Source organism: Macrobrachium nipponense, chromosome 30 (genome assembly GCF_015104395.2).
Source record: "Macrobrachium nipponense isolate FS-2020 chromosome 30, ASM1510439v2, whole genome shotgun sequence".
Classification (NCBI taxonomy): Eukaryota; Metazoa; Arthropoda; class Malacostraca; order Decapoda; family Palaemonidae; genus Macrobrachium; species Macrobrachium nipponense.
In genome coordinates this window covers 25712011-25731027 of record NC_087218.1, presented here as the reverse complement: position 1 = coordinate 25731027, position 19017 = coordinate 25712011, and the positions used below count along the sequence as shown (strand labels likewise).

The following is a 19017-nucleotide window of genomic DNA, read 5'->3' as shown; positions in this document are numbered from 1 at the left end:
GCTTGTAAAGATTTAAAAAAATGATAAAAAGGTAATAAATAAGAAATAATATGGCTGATAACCATTCTCCCCTCTCTCTCTCTCTCTCTCTCTCTCTCTCTCTCTCTCTCTCTCTCTCTCTCTCTCGTTTTTTGTTAGTGCCTCTTTCTGGAGTCTTGCTTCCTATAGTAGTTATATATTATATATATATATATATATATATATATTATATATATATATATGTGTGTGTGTGTGTGTGTGTGTGTGTGTGTGTGTGTGTGTGTGTGTGTGTGTGTAGTTTCATGGCGGGTGCAATTAAAAACGAAAGACCGTCGTTATTACATTTTATGTAGCTTTTTACTTACCGTCATACCATTTTATCTGCATTTCTGTTTTACCTTCCAAACCGCCGTTATTACACGTTCTTTGCACCTTCTTAAACCGTAATTACGTTATGTTCTCATTTTGCGATTTCAAACCTATCATTCCATTCTGCGCAGTTCAATTGTTTTCCGGAACCATTTTTACATTTTCTTGACAGAAGACTACATTCTTTCCGTTTTCTTTCGCAGCAAGTGGTGATCAACAGCATCAAGCATGACGACTCGAGTTTCCAAGGGTCGGGATACATTTCCCTCGCCGTCATCTACGCAGTCTTCGCTACCTTCAACTGGCTGGCCCCGTCGTGCCTCAGTTTCCTGGGGCCGAAATTCACCATGATCTTTGGAGGGATCACCTATGCGTAAGCCTATTAAAAGAAAAAAAAATTAAATAAAAGAAACGCTTTATACCTAGGAAGTGGTGACGTCTCTGTACTTGTAGTTGCTCATAGGATATTGAGTTGTTGACGTCAGAGCCTGAATGTTATGGAAGTAGAATGTTCCCCTTCCTTGGTAAAACCTGATCTCTTTCTTACCGTGGATTTAACCGCTCCAGCTTTCATCATTCCACTTCCTTATTAACAAAATATATATTATCTAGGTCTTTTCCCATATCGGAAACTATTTTGGAAAGTATCCCTCTGTAGCTATAGGTTTTGGGGGAGTATTTCTTTATTTTTTCTATTCTAATGATCCTGTTCCATTCTCTTCATTCTCTGTTAGTAAAGTCTACTTTTATTATTAATTCATGCATTAACCCAGCCTCCCGAAACATACACATTGGCTCTGGTTACCTTACGTGAAAAGATATATATCCGGTGTTTAGTTCCGAAAAACCAGGTCCATAGGGCTATTAAAGCTTAATGTAAAAGTTGACTTTTGTAACCCATCAGGAAGTTATACTTATGACATTACTTACAGCGCGTTGAAAGCTTAAGTTAAAACAACACTTCGTCCTAAGTCCAGGACTCCTTATATTCATAGGGTTTTAGTCAACTTCACTGATTTTTATTTGTCCTTGTATAACTTGAAATTATGTAATTTATTTTAGACTGTTTAAAGCACTCTCCTGTACTGTATTCTTTCCTTCTTTTCCATGCTTTGCAAATCTTCCGCCTGCCCTTAAGAATTGTTTAAAAATTTTGCCTTGCATTCCTATATTTTGTTTGATAAACTACATGATTTAAATGATAAATTTGACATATATGATGTCATTTTATTGTATTTGTATTATATATATATATATATATATATATATATATATATATATATATCAGGCAAAATATTAGCTCTCTATATAGTATATAATTTACTTCATATTTTCTCTTTAATATTTGACATAATGTAATATAATATAATATAACACACACACACACACACACACACACACACATATATATATATATATATATACATATATATATATATATATATATATCTATATATATATATATATATAGATAATACATATATATGTGTGTGTGTGTGAGTGTGTCTGTGTGTGTGTGTGTGTATATACTTCAGAAGCACAGTTTCAATGTCTGTTTCCCCTCTTTTTACAGGATATTTATAGCCGGGTTCCTTTACCCCAAAACATGGATTCTGTATCTAACGTCTGTGCTGATTGGTGCTGGAGCCGCTCTGATTTGGACGGGCCAGGGAAATTACCTGACGCTGATGTCTGATCAAACAACCATCTCTAGAAACTCAGGAATTTTCTGGGCTATGTTGCAAAGCAGGTGAGCCCTCACCCCCGTCCCCCAAGAGTTTTATATATAGTTTATTAATTGGTTTCCATCTATGCAATATCAATAATTTTTCTGTATTTGATTTAACAATGGGTGTAGGATGATACTGTTTCAGACTTTGAAAGGAAAGTAAAACAATCAGTTTCGTCTTTTTGATACAAAACTATAATATAAAGATGATGATGTTAAAATCTAAAACATACATTATCAATTGTATCTAGCAGATAAAAATTAAAGAATTTTTAACTCTTTGTATTAGAATGTATGTGACATTTTTATATTACTTGTTGGAATAGATGGCTCTGGAGGAAATTACTCGTGTAAAAAACATCAGATGCTTTTTTTTCTAGAGATTTGCTCACCACCTGTTGAAATGTTTGCCATGGCTCTTTTTGCTATAAATGAAATTTGTAGGAGAAATTTGGTATTATAAGTGAATAAGAGAAACATAATTGAAATACAGAATATAACTCAGGACCTAAAATAATTGCAGCTTTGATTATTTTGACAAAGAGAATAAAGAATTAATGAAGCTTTATCTGCGAGTACTTAGTATAGGCTGCGGAACAAAAACATGTCCATTTCTTTTTTATTTCCGCCAAACTTTGCACAAATTACCGGTGCTGGTGCTCTTGTTGTTGTTTTAACAGAAAGAGATTTTGAATTTACAGTATAGAAAAGCATATTACTGTCTCATCAGCAAAATGCTGGCGACAGTATGCGGAGAAGGTACTAGATGATGCAATCATGCATCAACTCCATAACTGGCAAATCATCAACAAAGATATTACGCTATCACCTGTAATGTTTTTCCTTCTAGCATGTTGTTCGGTAACATCTTCGTCTTCTACCAGTTTATGGGCAAAGACCACATCGACCAACACACCCGAACGGTTGTGTTCATCGTTTTAACAATCGTAGCTGTTATAGGTATCGGCATTATGCTGCTCTTACCCCAGCCTGGGAGCACGGGCAGTGGGCGCACAGATGACCTGGGAGGACCTTACAACGCCCTCAAGAAGTCTTTTGCTCTGTTCAGAACGAAGGATATGCTGCTTCTCTCCCTCACTTTCTTCTATACTGGTACGCTGTTGATGACAAGGCAGAGAGAGGACCTTTCTTTACCTTGGTTGTTGCAACCATGAGGCCACTTTAATCAAATTCCAATGACAGAGTTCTCTTCTTGTGTTGACGGTAACATAGGAAGTTGAGACGCATAATTGTGGATTACTAGCGTGTGTGTGTGTGTGCATACAGGTAGCACGAATGCAAAATTACCCAGGAAAAGTCAGTTACTGTTAGAGAGTGACAAGTGCATTAAGACTGTGGCTCTAGAAGGAAAAGTACAAGATTTAATCATTAATTAGGCATGAGAAAGGATTAAGGGAAGACGTTGGTAGTAAAATAGTAGGAATAAGTAATTGAAGGTGAAAAGAAAATAAGCCACATATATCAGAAAGCTGTGATTTGATTCCCTTGTGCAAGGAATAGCTGTAAAGTGTGGGCAAAGGTGAAGAACTGTTTAGGGATATATGAATTAAGGATTTTTTATCATTCTTGAATTTCAAAATTAATAATGTAGAATAGTAAGTGAGCACTTGGCAGATTCATATAAGTATTAAATCAAATGCCGCAATGTGGTTAGTAATTAAAAAAAACCTCTGTAATAGAAATTTGGAAGCTTAGCTAAAGTAATGACTTTTCTGTTGAAAAGGTGTGTGTATATTTTTGCCTGCTTGTTATTTATATGACTGCAAGGTTTAAATGTAGTGTTAATTTGTAGATGACTTAAGAATTCCATCTTCTTCAGTATGTATCTGCTTGTTGCCTAATATTGAGTTCAGAGCGGAGGAAGAAAGTGAAGACTATGAATATGTAGAACATATTTCGGGAACATGTAAACATGGGTTTACAGTGGCAACTTTAATTTTGTATTGAATCTGTGAAGAGTACCTTCTTTACATATCTTGATTTTCAATTAGTAGATTCTTTTATATTTGCAATTTGCTTTGTTAATAAGGCAGACGTTGTATTTATATTGTTTCATTTTCAACAGGTATCGAATTATCATTCTTCAGTGGAGTGTACAGTGCTTGTTTGAGCAACACAGAGAGGCTGTTCGACCCCAAGCGTCTGGTTGGTTTGTCTGGCATGCTCATCGGTTGCGGAGAAATTCTTGGTAAGGCATTATCCATCATTTAAAGTTCTTCTTAAAGTGCTGTATTAATGATAATTAGCTCTTTGATAGCTGTAGCTCAGTTTTGGATTCCGACTTCATCTTTTTATTTTTGATAGTTTACTTGACTTCCTTTGTTTGGTGTTGGTGCTGCTAGGACATTATTTTTCCAACGTCGTCATGTTTAACTATACTACGGTAAAATCAGTTAAAATTGATAAAGACAGAAAATTAAAGTATGGTTAATTTCTTGTATTCTAATCAAAGTTATTAATAGATTAAAACAAGTGCATTGTTTATGTGCGGTACATATACGTACTAGTAGACAGTGTAGGACTTATTGGCTTAAGGTATATGGATAATGTATTACTTAAAAACTTTGGTTATCATCACCTCTAGTGCCTCTTATGCAAAGGTTGTTAGTGAAATTTTGGCACTCATGCCTTCTTATGCTTTGTCTTTCTGAAATCTCCACTTGTCTCCAGCCTCCCTTCTCATAGTTCTTATCCAAGTAGGTCTGGGTCTTCCAACTCTTCTTGGGCCCAGCTGACACTTGTCACATACTATTCTCCTAGGGGTTTTGTGAAGGAAATATTGAAGCCATCTCCATCTTCCATTCACTATTATCTCATCTGCATATGGAATTTCCACAGTTTTACTTTTGATATAATTTCTAACTGTGTCCTGCCATTTGACTCCTACTATTCTTCTTAAAACTGTATTTTCACACCGACAGAATTTTTTAGATAAAGTTTCAATGTCATCCCACGATTCATATCCATAAAGCAATACAGATCATACTAGACATGTATAATCTCACTTCAGTATACAATTTGTCTATTTGATTTCCAAATCTTATTCAGCCTCCCATTCTATGATGTGCCTTGTTCAGTTTTTCACTAAATTCCTACTCAAGAGAACAGTAGTTGATATCACTGGTCCCAAGTATTTGAAAGGTTCATTCCCACGAATTCTTTCTGCCAATAAATCTGTCATGTGTGGTTAAGCCATACTTTTGTCTTTGATGTTTAAGGTATATGTCATATTTAATTTGGATTTGGGTATGTTAGAGCATTAGGCAGCTTGTCCCAATTTTGGGTGATACAGGACGTCAATAGCAGGGAATATAATAGTTCAGTAAGAGTAATTCAGTTGAAATGTAAACTATGTGGCTTTTATGTGTACACTATGCTGCATATATACTTATTTGTGTAAGCAGTTTTTACTCAAAATATAATCAGAGAAGGAAAGGAAGAGAAGTTTAATTATATTTTTATCACCATCTCATCTTTCTTGTTTTGCTAACATTCATTACCTTAATAATAAATGAAGCAGAAAATCCATCCAGAATAATTTATAGGCATCATTACATACAGAGATAACATGGATGATGATTTGATGATACTGTATAAGTGAATCATTGATAAAAGATAGAAATAACTGAATGTTAATAATTTCTGCAAGATTTAAAACTGTATAACAATAATCATTAACGAATTATAGCATCTGAGTTATACCCACATTAGTGGTAATAGTTTATGCTGAAGTTTAAGAGAGTGTATGCACCATTCTGAACTTTTTAATATTCTTTCAAAGGATTGTTCATAGTTCTGTCTGTCTGGCTTTAGAAATTTCTAAGCAGTTCCAAATTATTCCTTTAGTCTTCTCAATCATCTTTGTAATTATGAGAGTTATGTATTTTGAGGTGTACTAAAGATGTATAATAAGTTTTTAGTATTGTTATTAATTTTGTTGATTTTACTAGTTGCCTTATTTGTGTATTAGCAGTTAATGTGTTAAAGCAACGCCCACCATAATGAAAATAAAAAAGAAGGCACCTTTTGTAAGAAAAGAGGATGGCTCAGGTGACCAAGATATCAATCTGTGCCTCTTTCCTTTTCTTGCAACTAAATCAAAGATGAACCAGTCAGAGAATACATTTTTATGCCCTTTTAATTGCTTCATGAAGATATACCGAAGTCTCATCAGCAGCATGTTAACATTTGCTGTACCATTCACCTTACAGCTTTTATAACTGTTTGTGCATTTTGGATATTAAGATCCTTTCATACTAATTCTGTAACATTCTAATTATTTTTTCATTAATATGTATTAGCTTCATGATATCATCAAGTACATTCAAGAAACCCCTGTAGGACTAGTTCAAAGAACTTGTTTCAGTGTTTGTTGCAAAAATTGAAGCAAGGTAAACACAGAAATTGATAAACTGAAAAGTTAAAGATCAAAGAAAACAGATAAAAGTAAGGGACATACCTAAACTAATAATGTTGCTGGGGCTAAAGGGATACTGCAAAGAACCCATAGTACTCTACCACAAAAATCATTTTGTGTGAAATTTTGTTGTTGATTTTATAACCAGGTCTTTGTATAAGATCTTTTAACATGTTCTTTAATTTCATGTTAAAACAAATTTCAGTTTGAATGACCACATTTTATTATTTCAGGTGGTGGTGTGTTCGGAATTTTTGGGAACAAGACTGTCAAATTTGGCCGGGATCCTATTGTTCTTCTCGGATATATCGTTCATATTATCTGCTTCTTCTTGATATTTTTAAACCTGCCCACTAACACTCCACTGAAGTCCACATCTGATCCAGCATTCCTGCCTGGTGGCCAGCCTAGGTAAGTGTTTGTTTTTCATTTGTCAGGGTGTGTTTGTTAGCAGAAATGTATTGATTGCCTTAAGAGAGTGGCTAATTTTTCTTTATTGTGGCATGAGCATCAGTGGAAAGTCTGCATTGGAATCAGAAATGTTGATGTTTACTTGCAATAAGAGTAAGAGGTTACTTACTTTAATGTATTTTTTTTTTTGTATGCTGAATATCAGAAATTGAAGAGGATCGACTGATTAATAAAAGTATAAATAAATAATATTTTGTAAGTTTGTGAAATTTTACTTGATATATTGTTGACAATTTGTTATTTAAAATTTCATTTGCTATTTAGCCAGCTTATGTTATAATGTTTGTCTTTTCCCCTGAGCCTTTGTACGTGTTAACCCTACACATAATTGATGTATTTCAAGATATCCATAATACTGTAATGGCTAAAGACTTATTGTTTCCAGTTATAATTGCAAAATATCAGTTATTATTATGTGAGGAATTAGTTTGCAATATAATTCCTTTCTTATCATTACCTTTTATACTCATTATTTTTATTTTCTTTCAGTGAAGTGATTGCTCTTCTCTGCAGTTTCCTGCTAGGCTTTGGTGATTCATGCTACAACACACAGATCTATTCCATTCTTGGCTCAGTTTACCCAGACAACTCTGGCCCAGCCTTTGCTCTCTTCAAATTCACCCAGTCCTTGTCTGCAGCAGCCTGTTTCTTCTATGCAAGCATATTGCAGCTTTACTGGCACCTGGCAATTCTTGTTGTGTTTGCCACAATTGGTACTGTCTCCTTCTGTATGGTTGAATGGAGGGCTCATCGCAATATTAGAGCCAAGCCAGACACTGTAGCATATGACTGAGTTTGCTGTTTTTATTAATTGGAAGCCTTATTCCAAACATTTTTTAATTAAGGAATTATTCCATCGCAAAGTGGCCCAGACATGACCAAGTCTGGAGTGTTCCCAGTCATGGGAACAGCTGGTGCTAATTTAATGTGTCAGATTGCTTTTTATTTTTCCCTTATATTTTCGTACTGTTGTGCGGAAGAAGATTTTATTACTGATTTTTCACCTACAGCAGGCTTGATGCAACTGCTTTGTAAAAGGAAATGAACGTAGTACTTTATTTGAAATTGGATCTAAGTGGGTTGTGGTTTTTCCTCTTTTAAAATCTGTATAAATATTTTATAGAATAATTTTACTTAGGGATCAGTGTTATGATACATCATTATTATGAGCTTAAATCTTTAATTTCATGAATAGTGTTGAATATTTGACCAAAAAGTGTGATATAATGTACATAATCATTCTGGCACTGTATTCATGGTTTAAAATGAAAGAAATACTGTGTACTGCATTATCAAAAATTTCTTAGAGAAAATGTGTAGGACAAGTACTCTTGTGGCTTACTATTTTTGTATCCTCTTTTTTCTGGAATTTTGATACACAGAAATTGATACTTTCACATTGTATATTCTGCTCACTTGGCTCATTACATTCAGGTATTGGCACATACTTGGGGGTTCCTGAGTTCAGCAGTATTTTTCTAAGATTTTGCATGTGTGAATACATTTTGTATATACAGTATAGTTGAATGTTATGGGATGTTCATATGAATCTAGGTATTCCTTATATCTAACATGAAAGTGCAATATGGTACTTCAGGGTTTGTGTATTAGTGTAGGGATTTTAAGATCACTTTTGAAGTCCTCATCTTATTAAAAAATATTAATTAAAAGGGAAATGTTACACTCATGTTAGAATAATCTCATTCCATTTGCAGAGCCATGATTGCCATTTGACTGATGCTGAAAATTTTTAGTTATGAAAATAATAAAATAGATGTAGATTAGAGATACATTCATAATGATGCAATTCACAGGGAGACCAGTTGAGTTCTATGTGCAAATGAGCATTTTGACTGGATATGCCTTTCTTTACATGGAAAAATATGTGATGTATACAGTATGAAGTATTTTAATTGCTGTATATACCTTTCCAAAACAATTTATGCAATTTAAAGTAATATAGTTTGTTAATCTGTGATATGGAAATTTGTCTGTGGGGTTGTGTGTGTTTTTGAGTGAATTTTCTAGAGTTTTTCTAGATGTAGTGCTGGTTTAAATAGCATATCTAAAGCGACCTTATACTATTTAGATTTTTTTTATCTTAAGATCTGAAGTAATGCATTTCATTTTGAGACAGCCATTCTCATTTTCATTTCTGTTGTTGATATGTTTTGACTTTGTTTCATTTGTATCAGTGAAAGATATAATACATGTATTTATGTACATTTGATGAAACTAGACCATTTTTCTTTACCTGTACTACTATAGAATGTGCAATAATTCACAGTTTGAGGGTCACAGAGTGGTTTTCAAACACAACAGATATATGTTCCCCAAAAATTTCATTGCTAGTTCTGGAATATGTGCGTACATCTAGAAACATTTGTGTGCAGATGAGAGTGTTACTACATTAGCCTAAAAAGGTGATTAAGATTAACATCCTCCAAGATTATACATATGCATATCATCAGTTGCTGAAGATAAAAATCTTACTACAGGCCATTTTCTTTACACTTTATCATTATAACTGAAAAAAAGGAAAATCATCACTACAAGAAGCCACTAGGAAGGAAGCATAGTTATTTTGCTTATCAGTTACTTTCATTATTACTTAAGAGTTTAATGAGATTTTTGTGTCATTTCTGCTCTCTCATAGGGGTGGCATGAAGGATTTCTTTTTAAATGAGGTATGGACATAAAGGCAAGAAACAATTGATGAAGTTGGACAGAGGTAGAGAAAAAATGCAGCTGGAGCTGAAGGCAAAAGACAAAGAACCTTTATTGTAAGATTGCATACAAAATACAGAGTAAAGGTCTTAAGTGACCCTTGCATGGTGAAACCCTTCAACTCATTAGTTTTGTACATGAACTTTCCTGCCAGATATATACTTAGCTTACGTCTCTGACGTCACGACAGAATTCAAAACTCGCGGCAAATGCGACAGGTAGGTCAGGTGATCTACCCCACCCGCCGCTGGGTGGCAGGTGTCTGAACCAATCCCCCTTTCCAGTCATAATTTTTCTGGTGCCCGGTGTTGACTACATCTGTTGTCGATACCTCTCGATTTTGAATTATTACTCGTTTTCGCCCTGGATTGTTTCAACACGGACTTTTGGTGAAGTACCTGCTCCTTGGCTTGGCATTTGCGATTTGTGGACCGGTTTTGGATTATTCTTTTGATTATTCTTGGAATTTCATTATGTCTGATTTGGAAATTAAGAAATCAACTATGTTCAGAGTTTGTTCTGTTACCGATTGTAAGGTGAGGCTACCGAAAGCTGCGGTAGACCCTCACACAGTATGCATGAGGTGTAGGGGGAATGACTGCTCATTTATTAACCCTTGTAATGAATGTGGTAATTTGAATGAAGAAAAATGGAAGGCGCTTTCTTCTTATGTAAGAAAGCTTGAGAAGGACAAGGTTAGGAAAGCTTCATCTAGGAGTTCTAGTAGGTCCTCGCGCTAGCGAGTTTGAAGTTGATAACCCTGTTGTAGACGTAGCGCCTTTACCAGTTTCAGCCCCTGCTTCCTGCACCGAACCCGAAGATGCGCCTTCGGAGGTGGACACTATGAGAGCCACTATTCGCAGCATGGAGCTGAAAATTAAAGTGCTCGAAGGTAAGAGTGATAGCAATTTGTGCAGTGATCCCAGTGCAGTGGAGGTGCGTCTGATCGGCTCCCTAATGCTTCTAGGCCTAGACCTCTTCCAGACTCCCAGACCCAGTGGAGGAGAAAAGTCGAAAGCCGCAGGAAGGTTAGGGAGAACCCCCACCGGTCAGGCGTCCCCTCGGTAGCGCCTGATGTTCGATCCCAGGCTACCTTGGATCGCGCCAAGAGAGAAGTCTTACGGCAATGCTTCTCGTCTTCGCCTTCTCCTTCGCCCAAACGTGGTTGGAGCTCCTCGGAAGCTTCTCGGCCGTCGAAGAGAGCCTGGCAGGCTTCTTCCGCTCTCCCTCCAGCCCTGAAGTTTTTTTCGGAAAATCCTGGATTGGATGTCAAGAAACCGAGGATTTCTTTGGAGTTTCGCTCTCCTAGTAAGGATCGAGCTGCGTCTCCCGTGAAGGACTTTGTTAAGTCTCCTACACGTGTTGGTTTGGCTAGTCTGCAGGCGCAGATTACGGCTCTGGCTGACTCCTTGATTGTGAATGCTGGTCGTAGGAAGGACGTCTCGCTCCCGGTAAAGAAGTCCAGGCGCTCTTCTCCAGGCTTACGCTATTCGTCAGTAACCGCCCTCTCTCCAGGAGTGGATCGTAGTACGAGGCGCTCTCCTGCGGACATCGTTTCTCCGTCGGACAAGGGGCATGCTTCCCGTAGACGAGCCTCTCCTGACAGGCGCTCGTCTCGAGACAGGATCTCTCCCGCTGGCAGACGCCAGGAGCCTGGTAGGCGTTTTTCTCATGGTAGCCGCTCTCCTTCAGGCTTTCGCTCTCCTGTGACCAGACGCCCTTTGGTAGACAGGCGCTCTTCTCCTGTCAGCCGCCCTTCGCTTAGCAGGCACCAAGAGCCTGGTAGGCGCTCTTCTCCTTCAAGGCGCTCTTCTCCCGATTTTCGCTCTCCTCGAGTTAGGCGCCGGGAATCTGTCAGACGCTTCTCGCCTGGTAGGCGCTCGTCGCCAGAGATTCGCTCTCCTCGTCAAGCAGGCGCCAAGAGCCTGATAATGGCTTCCCGCATGACAGGCGCTCTTCGCCAGGCAGCCGCTCTCCTTTAGACAGGCGCCAGGAGCCTGATAGACGCTTTTCGCCTAATAGGCGCTCTTCGCCTAATGGGCGGGCTCTTTCGCCTAATAGGCGCTCTTCGCCTGATAGGCGCTCTTCGCCAGATTTTCGCCCTGCGTTCGTTAGGCGCCAAGAGCCTAGAATGCGCCCTCATCCTGACAAGAAGGAGTTTTCAGGCAGAGCTCAACGGAAGGTATAACTTCCCCGGTTAGATGTCAGAGTTCTTCCAGACATTCTTCCAAGGATGGACTCTCGGCTGAGGACAAGACAGCCTTTCATCGTAAGGATCGTGAAGGATCTTCGGCGGAAGAAGAACAGGATCCCTCGGAAGAAGAAATTCCTAAGGATTCCTCCGTTTCTTCATACAAGCGGTTGACGGACCTGTTGCTTCAGGAATTTGGAGACGCCCTTTCTCCTGTCGCCCCGCCCTCGCCTCTTTCGTTATTTTCGACTTCGAAAACTTCGAAGTTTTCATCCTGTGTCAGGATGAAGCCTGCAATCTCCATGAAGAAGGCGCTTAGAGGTTTTGGTGAGTGGCTTCTTTCGAAGGAAGAGAAAGGGAAGACGGTGTTCTCTTTCCCTCCTCTAAGCTTACTGGGAAACTAGGATTCTGGTATGAATCGGGAGAACCCTTGGGCCTCGTTCTTCCATCCTCGGCAGACTCGGACTTCTCTTCACTGGTGGATTCCTCTCGACGCTCTGCCCTCATGTCTGCTAAGACGACATGGGGGATGAATGAGCTTGACCACCTGTTGAAGGGAATGTTCCGAGTCCTGGAGGTGTTTAACTTCCTAGACTGGTCTTTGGGCGTTTTGGCCAAGAAGACGCAGACCCCGGATTCCATTTCTCCTGAGGATCTTATCAGTGTTCTCACGTGTATGGACAAGGCAGTGAGGGATGGATCGAGTGAAATAGCTTCACTTTTCGGAGCGGGAGTGATCAAGAAGAGATCTGTGTACTGTTCGTTCCTGACGAAATCAGTATCGCATGCTCAGAGAGCCTCTCTCCTGTATTCTCAGCTCTCTCCTCAACTCTTCCCTAAGAAGATCGTTCAGGATGTTTCTTGTGCCCTTTCAGCTAAGGCTACACAGGACATTGCTAGCCCAGTCTACCAGGAAGCCTCACTCTTCTTTCCAAGCTAAAACCAAGAGAGAGACTCCAGTTAGGCAGGAAGCCCTTTCGAGGAGTCCCTCCTGCCAGAGCTTCTTCCACTAGAGGATCTAGACCCACTAAACGAGGGAAGACCTTCTCTAGATCCATCAGAGGGAAGAAGTAGGATTCAAGTCCTCCAGACATCAGTGGGTGCCAGACTTCTGAAGTTTGCCGACGTCTGGGCCAGAAAGGGGCGGACAACTGGTCACTCTCGATTGTCCGCAAAGGCTACCTCATTCCCTTCTTATCAAGACCTCCGTTGACGACGACTCCGAGGGAGTTGGTAGCCAAGTACAAGGACCCCATCATGAATCAAGCCCTCTCTCTAGCAGTAGATCTTTTGCTGGAGAAGGAGGCGATAGAACTAGTGAAAGATCCTCATTCTGCGGGTTTTTACAACAGACTGTTCCTAGTTCCCAAGAGCTCAGGAGGATGGAGACCGGTTCTGGATGTAAGCGCCCTGAATGTCTTCGTAGAAAAAAGGAAGTTCGCCATGGAGACAACTTCTTCAGTGTTTGGCGGCTCTTCGTCCAGGGGACTGGATGGTGTCCCTAGATCTTCAGGACGCTTACTTCCATGTGCCTATCCATCCTTCTTCACGGAAGTTTCTAAGATTCATGATGGGAGGGAAGATCTTCCAATTCAGGGCCTTGTGCTTCGGCCTTTCGACAGCCCCTCAAGTTTTCACGGGTTTAATGAAGAATGTAGCGCAGTGGCTACATTTGGAGGGAGTGAGGCTGTCTCTCTATCTAGACGATTGGCTGATCAGAGCAAGCTCACAAGAAAGATGTCTGGAGGACCTACAAAAGACACTGACTTTAGCAAGTTCGTTGGGGCTTCTGGTGAACTTCCAGAAGTCACAATTAATCCCCAGTCAAGAGCTGATATATCTGGGGATTCGGATGGTTTCTCCGGATTTTTCGGGCATATCCGTCACCAGAGAGGATTGCTCGTTGCCAAGAGAAACTAACGACCTTCTAGAGAAAGATGCATGCACAGCGAGGGAGTGGATGAGTCTGTTGGGGACACTTTCCTCGCTGGAGCAATTCGTTTCTCTAGGAAGGGTTGCATCTCAGACCTCTCCAATTCTTCCTTTACCGGAACTGGAGGTGTCTCTCTCTAGACCTGGAATTCTCCTTCAGGATATCAAAAGGAATCAAGAAGGACCTCCTGTGGTGGACAGATCCTCTCCGATTTGCAGAAGGTCTGTCTCTGTACATGCCAAACCCGAACCAAGTATTGTTTTCCGACACGTCGGAGACGGTTGGGGTGCGACCCTAGGGTCAAGAGGAAGTGTCAGGCACCTGGGAGGGGGAACAGGTGTCCTGGCACATCAACAACAAAGAGTTGATGGCAGTGTGGTTGGCGTTAAAAAGCCTTCGAGCCCCACGTCCGAAATGCTATAGTTCAGGTCAACTCGGACAACACCACAGCCTTGGCTTACATAAGAAAGCAGGGGGGACACACTCTTTCTCCCTGTACGAAACAGCGAAGGACTTGCTGTTGTGGTCTCAGGCAAGGAAGATTGTTCTCCTCACCAGGTTCGTACAGGGAGAAAGGAATGTCAGAGCCGATCTCCTGAGCAGGAGGAATCAAGTGCTCCCCTCGGAGTGGACTCTGCACTCAGAAGTTTGCCAGGACCTGTGGAGGTTATGGGGCAGACCTCATATCGACCTTTTTGCGACAGCAAAGAACAAGAGAATAGACCTCTACTGCTCCCCGATCTCGGACCCAGGAGCAGTGTCAGTCGATGCTTTCCTCCTAGACTGGCGAGGTCTGGACGTCTATGCTTTTCCTCCATTCAAGATTCTGAGTCAAACACTCAGAAAGTTTTGCGGCCTCGGAAGCGACAAGGATGACGCTGGTAGCTCCATTCTGGCCGGCCCAAGATTGGTTCACAGAGGTACTGGAATGGCTAGTGGACTTTCCAAGAGCTCTTCCACAAAGAGTAGATCTGCTCAGACAACCCCACTTCGACAGGTATCACAGAAACCTCCCCGCTCTCAATCTGACTGGCTTTCGACTGTCAAAAGTCTTGTCAGAGCGAAGGGGTTTTCAGCTAAGGCAGCGAAGGCTATCGCATCAGCTAGAAGGCCCTCTACCCTTAGTGTCTACCAGTCGAAGTGGGACGTCTTTCGCCGTTGGTGCAGAAACCAGAAGCTTTCCTCTTCCAGTACCTCTGTGACCCAAATCGCAGATTTCCTGGTTTTTCTCAGGGAAAAATGTGGTCTTGCAGTTTCGACCATCAAAGGATATCGGAGCATGTTAGCAGCTGTGTTTAGGCACAGGAATTTAGATATCTCCAACAACAAAGATCTACATGATCTGCTAAGATCTTTTGAAACTTGCAAGAAACCCTCGTCTCAAATTCCGAGCTGGAACCTGGACGTGGTTCTTCGTTTCCTGAGGTCCTCGAAGTTCGAACCTCCCCAGTCATCTTCTTTCAAGGATCTTACGAAGAAGGCTCTGTTTCTTTTGGCTTTAGCATCTGCCAAAAGAGTTAGTGAGCTTCATGCTCTAGAAGGAAGGGTAGGTTTCAAAAGGAGATTCCGTGATTTGTTCCTTCTTCCTTCTTTTCTAGCTAAGAACGAGAACCCCTCAAATCCTTGGCCAAGGAGTTTTGAGGTTCCAGGCTTAGCTCCCCTGGTAGGGGAAGAGTCCCCTGGTAGGGACCAGAAAGAACTCTTTGCCCTGTGAGGACTTTAAGATACTACCTCCAGCGGAAGAAGTCTCTTAAGGGCATTAAGGACAGACTTTGGTGCTCTGTTAAGGATCCCAGTAGACCATTGTCTAAAAATGCTTTGTCCTTCTTTTATTAGAAGCCTCGTGAAGGAAGCACATTTGGCTTGCGGTGAGGATTCACTTCAAGCTTTTGAAAGTCAAGGCTCACGAGGTAAGAGCCATTGCGACGTCCTTGGTTGGCTTTCAACAAGAATATGTCACTCCAGAATCCTGAATGAAAGCAACATTCTGGAGATGCAATTCAGTATTCACGAACCACTACCTTAGAGACGTCAAGATTACTTACGAGAAGTGCTTCGCGTTAGGCCCGTATGTATCGGCGGATTCGGTGCTGGGGCAGGGAGCTGAAGCATATCCTTTGTAAATTTTTTCCCCTATTGTTTGTGTTGTGTTTTTATGGTTGTTTGAAAGAGGATGCGGGTAGGCATCTCTTTCTATTCGTATTGCTAACATTTAGAATGGTTAGGTGATCTGTTCGTGCTAGAGCTCCCTGCATTGGTAGTGGTCAGGCTCTGTCATTTAAGAGGGCGAATCCCCATTGACATGATCCGACTTGGATTCTACTGAGTAAGTGGATATCAAATCCCTTCGGTAGACCCAAAGAGTCTTTTCAGCTGTAGGTCACGCCCTCGCTGTAGCTCTTCAGGCTTTGCAGACTTAATAGACAGTAACTATGAAGTCTTCAGCCTTATCAGGTAAGAACCAAGGTTTGTTAGTATCCTACAACAGATGTTGTTTCCCCTTTTTCCTTGTTACCTCTGTCTTTTTCCCTCCACCAAGGGTGTCAATCAGCTAAGTATATATCTGGCAGGAAAGTTCATGTACAAAAATGATATTGTTATTTTACAATAAAGTTTTGTACATACTTACCTGGCAGATATATACGATTGATGGCCCTCCCAGCCTCCCCTCAGGAGACAGGTGGAAGAAAAATTATGACTGGAAAGGGGGATTGGTTCAGACACCTGCCACCCAGCGGCGGGTGGGGTAGATCACCTGACCTACCTGTCGCATTTGCCGCGAGTTTTGAATTCTGTCGTGACGTCAGAGACGTAAGCTAAGTATATATCTGCCAGGTAAGTATGTACAAAACTTTATTGTAAAATAACAATATCATGTTTGAGTAGTACCATCTGGGAAAATATATATATCTGGATGAAGAAAGATATTCACACAAGTAACAGCAGGGATATGTACTGAAAAATAAAGAGGTAAATAAAGGAATATGGTAAATTATAAGAGTAAGGAAATTTAGACAAAATCTGGAAGATGGAAACAACTGAAGGGAATACAAAATGCAGAAGTATGTTATGTAACATCTATGAAAAGAAGGCGGCTTTCAAGCTCTGACAAAAGATAGGCATAGAAGGGGAAAGAGAGCTATAGATGGAGAAGAGGTGAGGGATTAAAAGGCATGAACAAGGGCAAACATGAGTTTTAGACGAATGGAATTAGAATGAAAAATCTCTAGGGGAAAAATAAAATGTTCAGGATAGTGATGTGGATATGGAAGGATGAAGAACTTAAAAGGAGCAAAATACATGCAAGATGAAAATGGGAAATGAAATCTGAATAGAAAGTGATAATGGAATGGAATTATGGCATTATTCTTAGAATATACTGAATGAAGAGAATGTTTACAACTGGAAAATGTTGACGTGAAAGAGGGCCCAATAGGGAATTGAACATCTGGAAAGATTATGATATGCCTTAAGATGAGTATAAGGAAAGCCCAGAAGCACCAGGAATAACAACTGAATTTTTTAAAGCAGCTAGAGAACCAGTCAATGATGAGCCAACCTGGAAATATAATAAGAAAACTGATAGAGAAGAATGATGCATGTATTCATCAAGCATTGCTGTTAATGGTGTGCATGCATGTTATGCTATCTAATACAACTCTACCCCTGGCACCTCTTCCAATCATTTGTGCTTTCATTGTCTCCTTGGACCTTTGTTATTTGTACTTTCGTCCCAGTTATTTATTTTCATAGATACAAGTCGCACTTTACAAGTCACTCTTTGTTACTTGATGAATATTTCCTTGGAAATTCAACATAATCCAATCTTGTAAGATGGCCTATAAGGTGAAATCTTGTCCCACTTGTATGGGTGTAAATGGAGTCTGAATTTGCCCCTTTCAAGACCTTCAAAATTTTCACTGTGGTGAAAGATGGTAACAAAAGTTACTAATTAGGTCTCTTGAATAGGTGTGCATAGGTGAGTAATCCTTAAATATTGATCTTTATGTTTACTGAAGAACAAAATGATATGATAATGAGCCAAAAAACCTCCTACAGCCTGGCCAGTCTAGGTGGATACGTTTTCATCCAAACAATGGTTGGAGGGAAGAATATCAACAGTAAAAGTAAATATGCTACTTTACTATCAGATATTATTTGCTGACAACTAATACTGAAGTCACCCATTTATTCTAAAATGCAAATAGACTAATCTTCAGTGTTTTCAATTGCCTTATGTAACAAGAAAATACACTGACAAGGTTGGTGTTAGCATGCATCACTGCTCCCCACCACAGTTTATAACAATTCCAGCCAACTTTTCTTTATCTTATAATACTCATGCCTTCATACCTTTATAGAATGGTTGTACTATAGTTTTAACATTTTCAGTTGGACAGCCATATCTTTCTAAATCTGAGAGTCCCCTTTTACTTATAATATCAAAACTTCTATTACTGGTCTATTACTGCAGTGTTTAGTAGGATGGATTTGTCATTAAATTTTTCTTTTATTTGCCTCATTAAATTTTTATTGTATTTGCTTTAAAGCATAAATCTTGCTTACTATAGAATTTACAGGTTGAATCCTTATTGATTGTAAAATGGAACCATTTTCCAAGTTACTGTTAGCCTGACAATTTTACTAGCTATGTCAAGCAGGGAGATACCTCTGTATGTAATTGTTTAATATTTTCTTGAGCTTTAATTCTTGTAGTTTCACAAAGTTAGAATTTATAAAGTCTTTAAGAATATTCCATTGTTCAGCAGTTTACTCACCTCATAAAACTAGGAAAGCGATCCTGTAACTAAAACCTTATAAAATTTGGCACGTTCAACAGTAGTGGGAAATATTTATAGACCTTTAGTGATTTTTGTTGTAAATTCATTTAAAATAAGCATGATATCTAATTTAACTGCTGTCTCCAATGATTAGCACAGCCTATTGTAGTCCTTAGGAACTTGTAAATGGAAACAATTGTAAATTCAGTAGTCTCATAGTTTTCCATCTGCTTATACTATATTGAATGAAGGTTTTTCTTTACCAAAGGCATTTATCAGTGTACAAATTCCTTCCTTTCAACTGAGTTTTACAGTAGGTCTGATACCTTTAACCATTATGGTATCATGGGCACCATTATGCTTACTAGGTGTAAATCTTACTCCTTACTGTCTGTGATG

The 19017-nt window shown here is 39.6% G+C and overlaps 1 protein-coding gene across 10 annotated transcripts in view; it reads left to right on the top strand.

Moving 5' to 3' along the window:
* LOC135202379 (UNC93-like protein MFSD11) overlaps nucleotides 1-9221 on the top strand; it is a 99826-nt gene extending 90605 nt beyond the window's left edge. For all 10 annotated transcript variants that reach the window (XM_064231746.1, XM_064231744.1, XM_064231745.1 and 7 more), the window contains 6 exons: nucleotides 552-721; nucleotides 1922-2098; nucleotides 2928-3190; nucleotides 4164-4286; nucleotides 6749-6926; nucleotides 7476-9221. In XM_064231746.1, the coding sequence (XP_064087816.1) occupies nucleotides 552-721; nucleotides 1922-2098; nucleotides 2928-3190; nucleotides 4164-4286; nucleotides 6749-6926; nucleotides 7476-7779 (1215 nt within the window). In that variant the 3' untranslated portion in view covers nucleotides 7780-9221. The remainder of the gene's footprint in view (nucleotides 1-551; nucleotides 722-1921; nucleotides 2099-2927; nucleotides 3191-4163; nucleotides 4287-6748; nucleotides 6927-7475) is intronic.
* Nucleotides 9222-19017: the final 9796 nt, after the last annotated feature.